General features: G+C 36.6%; 2 protein-coding genes across 4 annotated transcripts; one reads left to right on the forward strand and one right to left on the reverse strand.

The window, feature by feature from the left end:
• Positions 1-1,743: 1,743 nt before the first annotated feature.
• Positions 1,744-8,683, forward strand: LOC117620547 (agamous-like MADS-box protein MADS1). Of its 3 annotated transcripts, none has more exons than XM_034350641.1 (9): positions 1,744-2,172; positions 2,332-2,622; positions 6,970-7,051; positions 7,449-7,510; positions 7,595-7,694; positions 7,793-7,834; positions 7,979-8,020; positions 8,153-8,331; positions 8,451-8,683. In XM_034350641.1, exons 2-9 carry the CDS (start codon positions 2,396-2,398, stop codon positions 8,452-8,454), a joined length of 738 nt encoding a protein of 245 aa, XP_034206532.1. In that variant the 5' UTR covers positions 1,744-2,172; positions 2,332-2,395; the 3' UTR covers positions 8,455-8,683. The 3 variants fall into 3 exon arrangements, with proteins under 3 accessions (XP_034206532.1, XP_034206534.1, XP_034206533.1); XM_034350643.1 differs by having other exon boundaries at positions 1,815-2,172; positions 2,339-2,622; XM_034350642.1 differs by having other exon boundaries at positions 1,815-2,622.
• A 2,682-nt stretch (positions 8,684-11,365) lies between these two features.
• On the reverse strand, positions 11,366-16,330 carry LOC117622092 (probable galacturonosyltransferase 15). The gene is made up of 6 exons (XM_034352630.1): positions 15,712-16,330; positions 15,261-15,304; positions 14,296-14,448; positions 12,641-13,222; positions 12,250-12,552; positions 11,366-12,003 (listed from the first exon to the last, which is right to left on the reverse strand). Exons 1-6 carry the CDS (start codon positions 15,914-15,916, stop codon positions 11,719-11,721), a joined length of 1,572 nt encoding a protein of 523 aa, XP_034208521.1. The 5' UTR covers positions 15,917-16,330; the 3' UTR covers positions 11,366-11,718.
• Between the last annotated feature and the right edge of the window lie 957 nt (positions 16,331-17,287).

Raw genomic sequence — 17,287 nt, forward strand, 5'->3', positions numbered from 1 at the left:
GTGTGGCTTGCACTTGTGCATGTTTCCCGTGGATGTATGAAATTTCACAGAATAGCAAAAGTGGTTGATCCACAAAAGTGTAGAGTTCTCCACTGAGGCTGTAAAAGATATGGATTCCATTAATTGTTATATCACATCACAAAATCTTTGTTCTTCTTTCGGCATCCAACTCATCTTTGGTTTTGTCTTTACCATGATTCATCAAATATCAATCTTCTACATGACTCATCCTTAGAATTTTTACTTAAAGTTGAATTGTTGCAGCTCGATGAGCAAGTCTTTGCTATAACAATTTCATATGGGAAGTTATAATATCTCTCCTTTTTCTCTTTTCTTTTTGTGGTTTGTCATGTGGCTAGTCTTAAAGTTAGAACTCAGAAATTATTATGAGCTTTCACACATAAAAGATTTAGGACACTGCTTCCCTCCTTATTTAGAAGGAGGCATTTCTACTTCCTGCAAATCGAAGTTTGACACATATGCAAAAATAATTCATAAAAAACATAAAAAGAAGAATATCAACGCACACATGTCAAACTTAGCAAAAAAGTAAGAGTTCCTACTTTCAAGAAAGGAGGCAAGTATTTTTCAAAGATTTATTTAGATATGGTTCATCAAATCATGATATTTAAGTCATGACATTTCACTTCTTTGGTGGGCTAGCTGAAATACCATTAGGATAGGATGGTGGCTGTATATTAATGCTCGGAGGAAACATCTGATATATTCATACATGTATGTCTGTTAGCATATAGAATGCCTACTGATCAGGTCCACGGTCATATCAAAGGAGCTAGCTAGGTAGGCAGCTAGGGCTAAGGTCCTTTGGGATACATGACATGATATCCTACGAAATTCGGCACCATAGAGATGGATATATAGTCTTGCCGGCCATGTCAAACATGTCAAATGCATATGTTTATTTGACAGACGAAACAAATTCGAGTATTAATCAACTCACGAGTTTAACCTCAGGAGACCCAATAGTTGTTATATACATTATGATATGAATTTGAAGTGGCATACGAGATAAAAATATGAAGGAGAGATGAACATATGTATTTGGTAAAATAAAATTGGGAGAAAATAACTGAATGTTGGACAAAAACATGTGTGGAGAGATGCTCCTGAGCAAAACCCTGTTTAAGAAACTTACTTTGAATAAAAACTGCAGTTATATAATAGACATTCCTGGTGCTGCTTAACAGTTTCCTTCAATCATGAACAAATAATATTTTTAATTTTGGGTAACCATGGATTCTTATTACATGTACTATAATCTCTCTCTCAAGACGACCTACATTTTGTGGCTTCAATATATATACCAGATTGATGTAAATTTCAGGTAACACAAATGGATCAAAGGGCCTGTTCCATTCTTACCATAAATGAACTAAAAAATAAGGGATTGTCATGAACACTTCACAGGACATCACATGGGAGTCTTCTTCTGTTACGTCACTACTACCCTTGTAAGTAACTATATGTTCTAATAATGCAGGAGAGAGAGAGAGAGAGAGAGAGAGAGAGAGAGAGAGAGAGAGAGAGAGAGAGAGAGAGAGAAATGAAAACTTTTAACAGCAGTGTTGACGTCATAAACAAATCTAGAATAAAAGGCCAACTCAAAAATCCAAGAAGCAAATAACATGGGAGGTCCTCTCATTTTGTTTTTTCTCTTCAAAAGACCATGGCCCTCCCTCTTTCTTTCTTTCTTTCTTTCTTTTTAAGAATTGAAGCTCTTGAGTGCAACTTAGCAAAGGGTCCCATTAATTCAACCTCTGTTCATAATAATAAGTCACTCTCCAAAAGACCTTTTTATCAACATCACACACACACCCCTTCCCCTTTTCCCCATACATGAAGAAATGGACGGTTCATGGAGCATGAAAGCAAAACACCCCAAACCCTCCTCTTCAATTCAATCTTCTCCATCCCTCTTTATATATATGTTCCTATACTCCTAAATTCTTACATAACAACCTAAAGCTAGCTAAGGATACATATTTGGTATTCTAGACTATCCTTACAAAGCAAATAATAGAGGGCGTTGGGTGATGGTTGGGAGGTCTATTTTCTCTGTCCTTAAATATCCATCTCCTTAACCAAACCCACTTGCAACTTCTGCAACTCTTCCTGTTGCCATTTCAACCAAAAGATCACTCAACTCAACAAGTAATTCTTCTTTTGCGTATCCCTAGCTATATGCTTTGTTTTGGTTTCCTTTACTAATTGGCTATTGGTGGGCTTAATCTTTGTCTATTACTTATTACCAATATGGTTGTCACAATTGATCATGCCTTTTAATTGGACAGTGGTGTTTTTCTTTGCTAGCTAACAGAAAAACCAAAATTCAACTTGGGGGTTTTTGCCTTTTTTTTTTTCCATCTTTGCAACAATGGAGTTCCCAAATCAAGCACCTGAGAGCTCTTCCCAAAGAAAAATTGGAAGAGGCAAGATTGAGATTAAGCGGATCGAAAACACTACAAATCGACAAGTCACCTTCTGCAAGCGCCGCAACGGTTTGCTTAAGAAAGCCTATGAGTTATCTGTTCTATGTGATGCTGAAGTTGCTCTTATTGTCTTCTCTACCCGTGGCCGCCTGTATGAGTATGCTAACAACAGGTTTGCTCTCAAATTTTCTCTTCTTTAATTATTTTTGTTTTAGTACTTCAACCTCTCTCTATAAGTCTCTTCTTCTTCCCCTTCTTTTGATCTGATCTCTAAGTCTTTTCTTCAGTTCACTCAATGATCAATATATATATAGCTTTACTTTACTATAACTTGTTTATTTTTTTTGGTTGCTCAAATTCAGTTCTGAAATCTCACTAACAGCTCTCTTTCAAAGATTGTTTCTTTGGATTTTTTGTAGCAAATATGAAGAGAGTTTCTATGAGAAGTTAAGATTGACTTGTTCTTTCTGATTTTGTGTCTAGTTAGGTGAAGCTTGATGAGTAAAGTGGCCCTAGAAAAAGATTCATCAGTCTTTATTTTCTTCTTTCTGTTTGTTTTCCTTTATGATCTTTGAGGTATATTTCACCTATCAACCTGAAATTTTTATCTTTCTAGAAAGTTCTTTGTTTGACTGGATTGCAGATCTGTTGGTAACAGATAGAAACAGAAGTAGTAGTGTATTATGAGAGCAAACTTAGGGTTGCCAAGAGTTGCAGGTCTGTTAGATCAGCTTCCTTGTATCTCCATTGTTGTTAAACTCAGCCAGGTCCTCTCTCTCTCTCTCTCTCTCTCTCTCTCTCTCTCTCTCTCTCTCTCTCTCTCTTCACATGTCATCTATCACTCCATCAAAAGTACGTCTGCCTCACAAAGCTGTCCAGCTCTCATTAGCCAGTTCCCTTCATGTCTTGACTTTTCCTAAGTAATATGTCAGCTTAGCTAAACAGTAAAAATCAAATGGAAGCTTAGGGGTGAAAAAAACTGAAATTAATGTCTGTTATTCAAACCTTAACCAGTTTGCCCGAACTAAATCTCATCACCTTTATAGTTAGAAATCAGCAAAACCATGCTTCAATCAGTTGGCTGTAAGTCTGGAAAAAAAAGGTTCATAGCTTAATAGTCTAAAGTTTTGTCTAGATCTTATGCTTAGGGTTTCAAAAACCCAAAGTCCAGTGGGTGTTATTATTTATGACCAATCTACCCTTTATTTAGTACATACAACAAATTTGGAATTGGGATATATAGGGGAAGCACGTGCCTAGGGTTTCTTGTGTGAGCTGTGTAGTTACAGCTTACGAATCTTTGGTCACGTCAGACATGATGTTTCTGTTCTTGATCAGTCCGGACAAAGAAGCTGTTGTGTCATGGTGATTCTTTTTCTTCAATCCATCTTCTCTTCTTACCATTTATCCAATATCTTCATTTTGTTTCTTTTTATCTTTTAAGTTGATGTGGTGAAAAAACAGCAGTATTATTATAATCTATGGACAGAAAGAGAAATGAAAGTCATGACACATAGAGTGCCTTTCATCTATGTGGAAACAATCTCCTCAAGAATCATAAAAGAGTCTTAAACACATGCTTCAAATTTTGATGTGTCAAAAAACCCATTAGTTTTATGGTTTTTACAGAGCCAAGAAAAGTTATTAATGACTGCGACTCTTGTGAAGAGAGAGAGAGAGAGAGAGAGAGAGAGAGAGAGAGAGAGAGAGAGGTTTTGAATTAATTAAAGTCTGAAATGACTGAGGAATGGAGGAGGAGGTACGAGCCAATAAGAGGGAGGGCTTGCAAAACCCTTTTGGTGAATGATGAAGATAAAGTGTGAAGAAAAATGCAAAAAAAATGGCTGCCAAAACAGACATCTCTGTCTCTGAGATTTCAGAGACATAAAAGGAAATAAATTCTTTTCAGATCTTTGAATAAAAAAAAAATCACTTGTTTAATACCCAGAGACTTGGTAATATTTACAGAGTCTTTTGGGGTTTTGGGGTCATCGAGGTGAGTATGAGACTGTTCCTCTGGGTATTGCCCATTGTGTAATGGGCTACTGACACGTGGTGTTGATTAGAGGCTGTGAGAGGCGAGCCAATCATATTTGGGGATCTTCTGCCAGCATGGCAGAGGCAACCAATCACTGGCTCGACGAAATTAAGGTAACAAAGTCTCCAAGAGTATAGTGAAATACTTACTTTGGTTCAGTTCTGTCGTATAACATCAACTATAGGACTATATTAACTGTTGTGGAGCCACGTCTGACCATGACCCCTCAAAAGGTTTTAATACCTTTAAGAATGCATTGTATTTTTGGGTAGTTTTATATAATATGTGAACATTTTATCAGGAATTTTTTAGTGTGACGGTCATACTGTCATGTGATGTTATGTATCTATGTGTCATAGTAATTTTATTTTATTATTCTCTAAATAAAATAATTGGTCATACTGGTTTTGTTTTTGTATTAATTTTATTAAAATAACTAATATTAAAAAGGTTCTTGTGACCATGAAAGAGAGAGGAGTGCACCATACATAAACATTTATTAACAAATTTCGAATTTCACATGCTTAATATTGTATTTTCTAGTGAAGAATTATATAAAGATATAATATGTATAATTAATTTAGGAAATATCTATTCAGGGGGAGAGTTAGTATCAAATTGACACCTCTTCCAACATTGAGTAGAGAAATACTACTAAATTAAGAGCTAGTTGATATTAATAGTTCTAAACATGTACCAAAATCCAATGATTGGGAAATTTATGTTGGAATATTATTTATGGAAGTGTTTGCATATGCTTGGTGCATAAACTTCTAAAGAAGTACATTATCAAGATGAATTCTACCTAAGGAAAACTAGTGTAAGTTTGTTGAAGTTGAAAATTGGACTATTGACAATCAACTCATGTTATGTCATGTTCGGGTCGTGTCAGTTGAGAGAAGTACATATCTCCTAAACCATAAATTAATTAAAACTAAAACTCTCTTGTTTGTTGACTATATTCATCATTCTTACATTCCATTAAAAATCACTCAATTTATGAAATGCTAAAAAAAACCAAGAAATAAACCAGCAATTCTATAAGAATTCATAAAATATGAGATCAAGAAATGAAAGAACAATGACTTCTTTTATATAATATCAGTTAAACATGTTTATCTCAGGAGAGCATATGAAAAGTAGGACATGATCACATACGGTTCATTATTAATATTGTTGAAATAAGTTATTCTTCAACGTTATATGTCAAAACTCCTTAAAATTATGCAAGAAAAAAAAAAATTGTTTCCCATAGTTTAAGTTGAAAATCCTTGATGGTACAGCTCTAAGCTTGCTTTATCCAAAGCAGCAGAGAAAGTTTCAACTAAAATGGAAACTATTATATATATATGGTGGTTTTCGCCGTATGTATGGTGCTTTTGTTATGCTCTCCAATGGTGCTTTTGTCTCTGACTGTATGTGTCTCTGGGTGGATGTGTGTGTGTTTTTGGAGCTTTGATTATTTTGCTGAATTCTGAGACTTTGTCTTTTTATTGACTTCCATAACAAAAGATCATTTTAGTTCATATTCAATACTGTGTATAGGGCATCCATATCTACTGTTCTTGATTATTTGGAACAATCTATTTAGTATAGTTAATTTACTCTCATAAAAAAGAAGAAAATGTATAGTTTACTTATTCATCGGAATATGTTACGATCGGCTTCTAATCTCTTCATGAGCTCTAAGAGCTAACTAGTTAGGGCCAGGATTTTGTGTGTGTGTGTGTATGTATGTACGTGTCTAGGCTAAGGTTTTAATGGAAAGAAGACAACACATATTGGAATCTCAATTCTTTTATGAGATCCAATAACATCTAAAATACAGATGAGGATGTTAAGAATACCTTCATGAAAAGCAATAATCTTTGATCTTCAAGAACCAAAGTCCACAATTGCTCTCCACACACGACCAAGCCTCAGAATTCCTTAAACCAATAAATTTGTTTTGGCTCCTATGTTGCTTGAAAACAAGGATGTGATGATGTTTCATGGAGAAAATATGCAAAAGCTTCACGGTTTATTGGGGTTTTTTGTTTTGTTTTGTTGTTACACTGCAAATTTGCAATCATGCATGGTGAGACTAATAATTGCACAAAAGAGAGAAGAGAACAAGACAATAATAGGTTTTTGGTGTCTCTGGATGTGTGCGGCAGTTCTCTTTGACTGAAAATGATGTGTTATGGTTGGCCTCTAGGCGTCTAGCTTATCCCTTTGTAGGGCAACAATGCTTAGGTGCCACTAATTTATGCATCTAATTGCTACACAATTGCATAATTCTGTACAAACATGCTTGAACAATTCTAACTTGAAGTTCATTGGGATTCTGTGGCATTCCTTCTATATCTAGTTTGAACTCTCCTTCATTTTATTAAGGGTGCCTTTGAGGATAAGCAATTCCGTTGAAATGCATAATGTTTTTTAACCAAACAAAATGATTGTAAGGTTTTACCTTGTTCTCTTTCTTCTTTCACTTTGCAGCGTTAGAGCAACGATTGATAGGTACAAAAAAGCATGTACTGATTCTACGAATGGTGGATCTGTTTCTGAAGCTAACACTCAGGTAAACTCTGTTTAGGCAATGATTTTTATTTTTTTAAGGGTGTATGTTCCAAAGAAGATATGTTCTAGCATGCTTGCAAGAGATTTTCATATATTTTCTTGAATGAAACCCTAATAATCTGGCTTCTCATATCTTTTTGTAACAGTATAAAGTTACAAACCCATAATTAGGCAGAAACTTTCTAGCATCAGTCTAAACTAGTAGTTTTTATATAAATTAATAAGCTTCCTTTTCTCCTATATAGCTAGATGATTAATTTAGGATGGTTTGATAGAGAATAACCCCCTTGCCAATCATGTTAAGAAAATGTTTGAAACAGTTCAGTTAACAGGTTGTTAGTCAAACTTAGTTTTATATATGGGTTTTTCTAACGCTATCACAACATGCATGGCCTCAGTTTTATCAGCAGGAATCATCTAAATTACGAAGACAGATTCGCGAAATCCAGAACTCAAACAGGTAAACTACAAATAATTTTATTAAGGTATATGTTCATCTAATATCTGCAGTGTATTATGATATAATGATTTATGTCGTCTCCAGGCATATACTGGGTGAAGCTCTTAGCACTTTGAACATCAAGGAACTCAAGAACCTAGAAGGAAGACTGGAGAAAGGGATCAGCAGGATAAGATCCAAAAAGGTAGTGCACTTTCCCTACTTTGATTTGAAATTTGTTGAAGTTTTTCACTTTTTATCTACACTCAGAATCTCAACTGACGCGCTCGAATGTGTCCCCAGAACGAAATGCTGTTTGCTGAAATCGAATTTATGCAAAAGAGGGTAACTTTTGTCTCTCCTACTCTCTAGCATGAAATTGCACTATATTATTTCTACAATAATACAAGACTCTTTTTGTGCAAATTCTTAAAATGAAACTCAAATCCTGCTGTTCTGAAAAACTAATATTATGTGCACATTGTGCAGGAGATCGACCTGCAAAACCATAACAATTATCTGAGAGCAAAGGTCTCTCTCTCTCTCTCTCTCTCTCTCTCTCTCTCTCTTCAACCACATAATTAAGCCACACTAAAAAATTAATTAGACTACTTAAGATGCTTAGTTTATTAATAATTAAGGTTGCATGCGTGGTACATACAGATAGCTGAAAATGAGAGGGCACAACAGCAGCAAACAAATATGATTCAAGGAACTTCTTATGATCAGTCAATGCCTTCACAGTCATACGACAGGAACTTCCTCCCTGTAATCTTGGAGGCGAATAATAATAATAATAATAACCATTACTCTCGCCATGACCAGACAGCTCTCCAACTTGTGTAAGATCTTTTATTTCTTCCGTCTTACATCTTCCACTCCATTAACTTAAACTTAGATTTATTTATTTTTTTCAAATAATGATCATAAGTTTCTGTTTATATTTGATCTTTGGATGCAGTTGAAATGCCGGAATGCCGTCTGATGTTCCATTCTATCCTTTGATCTGTTTTCCATAAATCTATCAGATAATTGACTGTAATTTGATGTACATGTTTGAGAACCAGCTTCTCAATGTTCTCACCACTCAGTTCAATCAGAATTTTCTGCATTAACTACCTATCATGTACCCAAACTCTAAGATAATTTATTAAATTGGGTATACTAGTGATTTGCCCTTGAATTTGTGCTTAACTTTTGATTCACTCTCTATTTTTTTTATTATAGAAAATTAAGGATATAAACTTTTTTTTTCGCCAATTTCCCCCCTACCGTCTAAATCCTCAACATTTCATCCAATTTTTAGTTAAATCATTTTAAAATTTTATTTTTTTTGGAAAAAAAAAAACAGGAAAATTGACAACAACAACAACAACAACAACAACAAAAAGAAGAAGAAGAAAAAGACACTGAACCAAACCTATCGCCACTCCCCTCCCCTAGCAACCCAATCGCCAACCCCCCCTCCCCTAGCTATATCTCCTTCAGCAACCCCATCAACCCTAAACCCTAAAACCCCAGTCGAAACCCATCCCCACACGAGATCCATTCCAAGCCCCAGCTGAGACCCATCCCCAACCCTTGCCCACAAGTCCTAGACCTATCCCATCCCCCAACCTTGCCCCCCCAGGCGTAGACCCATCCCATGCTCCAACCCTTGCCCCCGTGAGATCTACCTCTAGATCCAGATTCATCCCTCCCTTCCTCCAAAAGGCGGCGGCAACATACCCACCCCAACCCATAGAATCTAACCCACAACCTTATCGCCAACCCCCTCCCCCAACTCTAACTCCTCCAGCAACCCCATCAACCCTAAACCCTAAAACCCCAGCCTTGCCTCCCAAGCGTAGACCCATCCAATGCCCCAGTCCTTGCCGGGTAAGATCCACCCCCAGACCCAGACTATCCCTCCCCTCATCTCGGGCCGCAGCAACAGACCCACCCCCACCCATAGAATCCAGCCCTCAACCCACCTGTGTGTGTGTGTGTGTGTGTGAGAGAGAGAGAGAGAGAGAGAGAGAGAGAGAGAGAGAGAGAGAGAGAGAGAGAATTTTTAGTTTTCTATTATTCATTTTATTTTTCAGTTTTTATTTATTTTTTGTTAAGATTTCAGAGGGACCGATCTTTAGCCCACCACTAGCAACATCGATATTGTCCCCAACTTAATCACATGTTTAGCAGGTGTGGGGTTTTTATACAAAAGGCATCGATGTTATTAGGAGTTGAACCATTTATTATATGGGACTTTCTATTTTGTTATGTTTCCGATGTGGGGCTCGTGTATTCTTCAACACTCCTCCTCACGTGGGACTACTTTTTAGTGGGCCACACATGCAATCAATTCCACATCAGTCACTTGTTTTTATAAAATAATAATAATAATAATAAAAATAATTTGGGGTTTGTTTGATTTTGATTAAATTTGAGGTTTTTTTGTTTGATTTGGGTTTAATCGGGCCCAGTCAACCGACCTGCTTTGATACCATGTTAAGATTTCAGAGAGACGGATCCTTGGCCCACCACTAGCAACATCGATATTGTTGGCAACTTAATCACATGTTTAGTAGGTGTGGTTTTTATACAAAAGGCCTCGATGTTATTAGGAGTGAAACCATTTATTATATGAAACTTTCTATTTTATTAAGTTTCCGATGTGGGACTCGTGTATTCTTTTCAACATTTTTAAAGTACAAAATGACTATTTTACCCTCATATTTAATGACAAATTGGATGAAATGTTGCGGATTTAGACGGTATGGGGGAAATTGGCAACAAAAAAAAAAGTTCATATCTAAAAAAAAAAGATAGGAGGTAAATCGCAAATTTGGTATAAATTCAGGGGGCAAATCACTAGTATACCCTATTAAATTTGATTTTCTCACCCCAATTAAAAGTTACCATTTATCTCTGCCTCTTGTTGTTCATGCTTGTAGGCATTCGGGGCTAACTGATTTTTTTAGGCTTCATATATATATAATGCTTTAATTTGCTTTTCCAGTTTTCACTTTAATTTGTGGAAAATGGATTTATAAGGTTTGCCTAGGAGACAAGAAAGTGAGTGGGGAGTCTGTAGGGCTCGGCTGATAGGTTTTTTGACTTCATAGAAAACACTTCACGTGAGCTGCCAATACAGCCCAACAGCATTATGCTTTTATGCCAGTGGGATAATCCATTAGGCAATTGTAGGCAAGACAGAGGTACCACTCTACCACATCCTTATTCAATGTGGGATATGGCATTTTATGTAGTGTAGTACTAGTACCTATCATACACGTGTAGCTGATTGTGAGTATTATTCAGGTGCGCGAAAATAGCTGATTAACAATGCTAGCATCAATCGTTCACGTATGTGTAGTTAACTATGAATCTTTTGCGCAAGATACTCTAATAATTTAGACCATTGTTTCAATAAAAAGAAAATTTAAAGCTGTGACAAGAGATGAACCCTCACCCATCCAAATTCGAATGGGTAGCAGTTTGCATTCTCAAACATTTGTTATGTCATTTCACTTCTATTTTTGGGTCGGTATTTGTTGTGTAATTTATTCTTGAATTTTTTTTTTTTGGGCGCAGCGAAAATATGTATCAGCTAATAATTGAGCGCTTTTGTTTTGTTTGAGATCAAACCCAACAATCACACATTATTGTTGTGGTGGTGTATAATGTTTTCAGAATTATAAATTATGAACTAATAATTACATAGTTAGGCATATTCTCAATGTTGACAAACTAGCCTCACCCGTGATTGGATTTGGTGACAAAGATCCCTACCCTACCTAAACTATTTATCCCATTGGCAGCACTAATTGTTCTCTCTCTTTTTTTGTGTCTAAAAAGAAAAAAACACAAAGTAGAGGGAATATAAACAAGAATGAATAGACTAATTACTACCAAGTTTGATCATTGAGCTAAGCAATTTCAATTTTACCCGAGTAAATTTACAATATAATGTCAGAGAGATACATACATCCATGAAGAAGCTTATATCCCTTTATGTGCATTAAAGGTTGAAAATCCTGATTCTATGCTATATCGATTTGCATCGCATGGTACCTTCGTTCGTCTACTGTCTATTATGGACATGAATACGAACCATCTGAAGTGTCCAGAGCTGAGCTGAGTGTGTGCAGAGACTGAAGCCAAAACCTTCTTCTTCCCTCTGTTCCCCAAACTCTGCTTCTGGATTTGTCCCAAAATGAATATCTGAGAGTGAAAGAACTTCGTCCTCTTCACCCCATGATCCTACATTTTCTAACAAACTTGTTTGAAGAATTTACATGCTTATTCCATAAGCCCCGTACCTCTGGAAAGCCAATCTCAAGCCACGGCTTTGCTGGGCCACTGAAATGAATAACGGAAGCAGCCTCCAATATATCCCTGGGAACTTCTGGGGACCGGGAACCTAACCCGGCGACATGCCATAATGGGTCAATATGATGCACATGACCCTCAAATGCAATTAAGGCAGGTGGAATTATTCCTGGACGCCACAATGTCAACCCAGATTCCTGGCTCTGTGAGACACATATAAGATACATGAGTATCAGTTGCTTATTATGCTTTATGAGAAAGACAGATCTTGTTTTCCTGTTCTTTTAATATTTGTTTGGTTGCCTCAGTAGGGAAGATTTATGTATTCCAAATCACTTTAGACAAATATGACTCAAGCATCTTATAACTAGCCTCCCTAAAATAAGTGACACTAAGTTACAAGCAGTTTCCAATCATGAAATTACTGGATCACACGAGAATATACTTACAAGTTTTAACCAATGATGGTATGTTTTTGTTATATTGGCTCGCCTCCAAGCTTCAAGATCGTAGACATTCATGCCATACAGCCACGCACAACGATTGTGATCAAAGTTGGAAGATATGATAGGGTGTGAAAAATTGAAGTAATCCTTGTATTTTCTTCCTGGGCAACAGTTGTCACCGTCCCATGAATTGACAACTGCACCAACAACATTGCCATTGAGATCGAGTTCCCACAAAGATGATATGTCATGTTGTACAACAATATCATCGTCCAAGAACACTATCTTGTTGAGATCTGGAAACAGCTGTGTGGCCCATGAAAATTAGATGATATCATTACAAATTCATATTCAATGTCATCTATTCCATCTGTGAAAGCAATAAAGCGATTACCTCAGGAATATAAATTCGAAGAAGGTTCATAAGGGAAAGGCAGCTGGGACTCAGAGCTTCTAAGAATCTTTTATGTTCTCCATCATACTCGAAGTCCTCTTCTTTCAAATTTTTGTAATATTGTCCCCAAATCAGGCGATGGATCTCTAACATCTCTTTGACCGCAACATTTACTTCCTGAGACCACTCGTACTGGTGTAACCCTTTAACTTCCACCACTGCTGATTGAATAGAATGAATTGCAAACCATGCATGCATTGGAGTGTAAGTTTTCTTGTCAGTCACTATGTGAAAAATCAATTTTTCAGGGTTGGCTGATTTTTCGACTGTAGAAGAGATAACAACAGAAGCTGCAAGGACATTATCAGTTAGGAGAACAAGGTGGTGAAAGGAGGGATCAGAAAGTCGAGAAACATATTCAGGAGGAGGCAAGCGAGATCTAGCCATCGCGTTTACAGCATATTCTTCAGCTAATTTGAGGCAAAGACAATGTAGGCTCTTGGGCACACCATGTGAGGCTAAATGCCAGTAAATTGACTCACGCTGCCTGGCTGACTGAACCTTGTGTTCCATCCTTGATAGCTGCATATTAAGTAACAAACTATTCTTCAGTTAATTAAGCAGTATATTGACAGAGATTCAACAAATTACTTTGGGTTATTCGACAAAGCCACATTGATCTTTTACAAATATTATGCTAGTTATCACAATTTTTATCTCAAACGGCCTTTCTGAAGATTAATTTACAATAAATACGAAAAAGGCAGATCTTATATCTTCAACATAATTTTACTTCATGTCAAATTTAGACCTTGAAAACTGTTCACTTTTGTCCAACTAACTGCAGCTAGCAATCTGTGGCCAAAATTTAGACAGCAATTATCGAATCACTTTGCCACCTTTCAAAGTTGTTGTGGTCCCAAAGGCTTGCACACTCTAAAGTAAAGGGAGTTTCATATGAGGAACTAGGAAGTAAAGCAATCTATGCGAAAGATGCTCAACTTCAAGATTCTGCATAAAAACAAGAAGCAACGGAAGAAAAAAGGGGCATGGATGGTGATGGCACAAATCGTCAATCAATTTTCAGTAGAAAATGACACCTTGGGCAACTACACTAGGACCACAAATGTGTATTCTGCCCGCTATTGTTAGAGAAAATTTTTATTTGCTTGACCAAACAGCCAAAGAGAAATGGAAATTGTTTTGAATTGAAACTGGAAGCAGGTAGTTTCTATAAACTGGTTTACTGGTTTTGGACTCTCCTTTTCCTTCATATTAACCCGTGAGCTTCCAAAACTAATCCAATACCACACGAGCAAGGAGTCTCCTTAACATAATCATACCCAGAAATAACAAAATTAAAAAAATAAAAACAAACTAAATTAAATTAGGGGGTAGATTGATGTTGGAGAGTTAACTAGACCCAAGACCAATTCCAACAGATAAGCCAGTTGGGTGGGTGGAGTTTAAAAGTTTTAGACCAACTTTTGCCAACCCGAAATGATGCACTAGACAATAGAAATGGTGGCATCACTATCATCCCTACCAGTACATACCAAAAGTGATGATGGAAAAAGAAACAAAACTAACCGCTGGCTAATAGCTATAAATGAAGAGATAAAGATAAAGCGTAGTGAAAGTGAGTGAGAGTTTACCATAGCCTTTGTTTTGAAAGCGAAGGCTTTGACATCTTGTTGCTTCAACGTCATCTCCTGCACAAGCTGGTTGAAAGACTCTATCCCTTCCTCCTTATTATCGACCTTACCATCCTTGGCTTCCAGCAGTGCTCTTGTCAACTCCTCTCTGAGCTTCATTGCGGTACATTTACATGCATCACCCACGTGTAAAAAAAAACCCATTAGATGATTAAATCACAGCCGTCCGATGTTTGATCCCACGAAACCGTGTTGACGTGGGATTGGAAAAGAAAAAAGCTCTTGACAGTTGGTTCCACTCAAAGTTATGGATTGATGATGTAGTGGAAGCAGTCAAAATAGTTCTGGTTTGGAAATAGATGTTTTGGGCCAATTATTGCATTTTTTGTTTTTATTCCTTTTTTTTAATTAAGATCAAGTGGACGAGAATAATATGATTGCATACAACTGGCCACGTGTCCACGAAAGCAACTGATGGGGGTGAGGCAAATACCGACACACCCCCAAATGCGCTTATCCATTGACTGCTATTCTATGTAATTTCTTAGTACGAAAATGATATCACCTACTCTATCGTCTAACATTAAATACCATATATCAATTAGGAAACAATTAAGCCAAATATAAACAACTTTTATTAAAATCTAGCAGATAATGCGTACATGTTTACTAATACATATACTCTTACGAAAATGTCTCCCACATGCTTATTTCATATAATTACTTTCAGTAATTTTGAGTGATTCTGAAAAAAACACACATCTTATACGGTTTTCATAAAATCAATTAAAATCATTTAAAATAATTATATGGAAGTAATTCCCCATATATGTGGTACCGGGGCTATATGCTCTAAATAAAGTTGGACAAAAATCTTTGTTTTTTTTTTCTTTTTCGGTGCAAAATAAGCTGAAAAATGAAAATGGTATTTGGTAAATAGAGTGGTGGGAGCATTTAGCACTTACCATAGATTCGTCGCTTCCACTGAAAAACCTCCATCCTATACAGTCTGCATTACCAAACACAAAACAACAAAATTCCCAAATAATTAAAGTCGGAAATAATTCTTGAAAGATAGAGAATATAACAGAATTCAAGGTACATTTTCAAAGTATTATTGAGATACAGAACTTGGAAGAAAAAAGCCTGGTTCACAATCAGAACTCAGAACGGAACAGCTTTTTGCTTATTATTATGCTTGGCTATGAAAATTGGAATTTGAAAAGGCAAAAAAATGTACAATAGCCAACAGCTGCGTTTTTAGTAAGCACAGCACTCCAAAATCTTTTTCAGATAATTTTAAAAATATCTCAAATCAATATATCATAGATATTTAATTAACTTTTAACCTAAAAACTTTAAGAAAATTAAAAAGAACAGAAAAAAGCTAGAGAGAGAGAGAGTTTGTGTTGTTACCAAGCGTGGAAGAGCAGGCAGTGGCAGATTCAAGGACAATGAACGCAATTCTGACGAAAAGAAAGGGCAAAATTAGCGCGAGCACCAGCACCAACGGCAACAACGTCCGGCCGGAAATCCTCCGAGTCGCCGGAGAAGCCTTGCTGGCTCCGGCGCTCGATATCGTCAGCCTCTTTATCCCCGTCGTGGATATGTAGAACTTCATCTTCCTCCAAAGCAAGAAGCAGAGCAGCTCTCTCTCTTTTGCAGCTTCATCAATACGACGGCGGATGATCGGGCTAGAGAGTGCAGAACAGTCTCGAGCTCATTCGAGCTCCGACGAGATCTGACCGCACAGAGCGCGAGTGAGATTGAAAACTCGAAATGCGAATGGGATTTGGGGTTTGGAATTTGGAGGGAGGTCACGGACTGGAATTAGTCGAAGATGGCCCGAGAGATGATGCAGAGTTTTTTTTTTCTCCCTTTCTGTTTTCAGGAGACGCAAAACTCAATCAGATCACGCTCTTTTTATTTATAAATTTTCCTCCCAAAAATTCTCATTTTTTTAATTTGGAACGTTAAAATTAAAGTAAAAAAATAAAAAAGAGAGAGAAGGGGAAAGGCCAAAAGCAAAGCCGCGTTGAAAGCCGCGGGAAAGAGAGGAAATTTTATAGGGGAGAGAGAGACAGGGTGAGAATGTGTGAGCTAAATTAGTTAGATGGGTTAGTTGTGGCCCTCGGTTTTGGAACTTAATTACGGATTTTGATATTGGCTTTTCGCTAATATTACCGACAGATTGCAAGCGTCACTCCTTATTTGTCCCTCGCTTTCTCTTTTTTTTTTTTTTTTAATGGCTTTGCGAGCGTCACTCAGTATTTGTGCCGACAACTGTTTTATTTATTATTGTTTCTATTATTCATTTTTTAATGCGTATTATTTCTTTCATACATAAATGAGAAAGGGATTTGAACGTAAAACCTCTTGTTCACGTGTTATATCATATTCTTTCATACATATACGAAGAGGAATTTGTTCACGTGTTATATCATATTCTTTCATACATATACGAAGAGGAATTTGAATGTAGGAGATCTTGTGCACATGTTACATCATGGCACTGTTAATTAAATAGTGGAACTTACTGAAATTACGTAGAGGGGTTACATCACTTGGCATCACTTCAACTGCCAAGTGAGAGGAGCTGAGCATTACTCTGAAATTGGACGGATTTAATTGCAATATTTGATCGGTTTTACTTTGATGTGACAAACATTGACTATTACGTAGCCATCAAACCCATATGGACTTTTTTCCTCCAGAGATAATTCCCAATTCAACATCAAATTATCATCCATCACTATTAGCTAAGATTCATGTATATAGTTGAGTAGATTAATTGCGGTTTCTAATAGCATTTTTAATAGCCTCTTTAACTATTTTGGGATGCTCCAATAAGTAAGTATATCAAAAAAAATCTTTCCAACAGTCTTATCAAACTAAATCATCAAAGTTACGATCTCTTTCTCTCTCGTAAGGACCGGTAACAGGGATGGACCATAGGCATGGCTACCCTGGGCTATAGCCCAGGTGACTTTTT

This window comes from Prunus dulcis, chromosome 3, assembly GCF_902201215.1.
Source record: "Prunus dulcis chromosome 3, ALMONDv2, whole genome shotgun sequence".
NCBI classification, from domain to species: Eukaryota; Viridiplantae; Streptophyta; class Magnoliopsida; order Rosales; family Rosaceae; genus Prunus; species Prunus dulcis.

Bases quoted from the DNA above. Each gene is read 5' to 3' on its own strand.
- LOC117620547 (XM_034350641.1), top strand. From the start codon at position 2,396: ATGGAGTTCCCAAATCAAGCACCTGAGAGCTCTTCCCAAAGAAAAATT. The intron at 7,835-7,978 runs GTAACTTTTGTC...CACATTGTGCAG, and splicing joins TCGAATTTATGCAAAAGAGG to GAGATCGACCTGCAAAACCA. The intron at 8,021-8,152 runs GTCTCTCTCTCT...TGGTACATACAG, and splicing joins ACAATTATCTGAGAGCAAAG to ATAGCTGAAAATGAGAGGGC.
- LOC117622092 (XM_034352630.1), bottom strand. From the start codon at position 15,916: ATGAAGTTCTACATATCCACGACGGGGATAAAGAGGCTGACGATATCG. The intron at 15,305-15,711 runs GTAACAACACAA...TTGGTAATGCAG, and splicing joins TGCCTGCTCTTCCACGCTTG to ACTGTATAGGATGGAGGTTT. The intron at 12,553-12,640 runs GTAATCGCTTTA...TGGGCCACACAG, and splicing joins TTCGAATTTATATTCCTGAG to CTGTTTCCAGATCTCAACAA.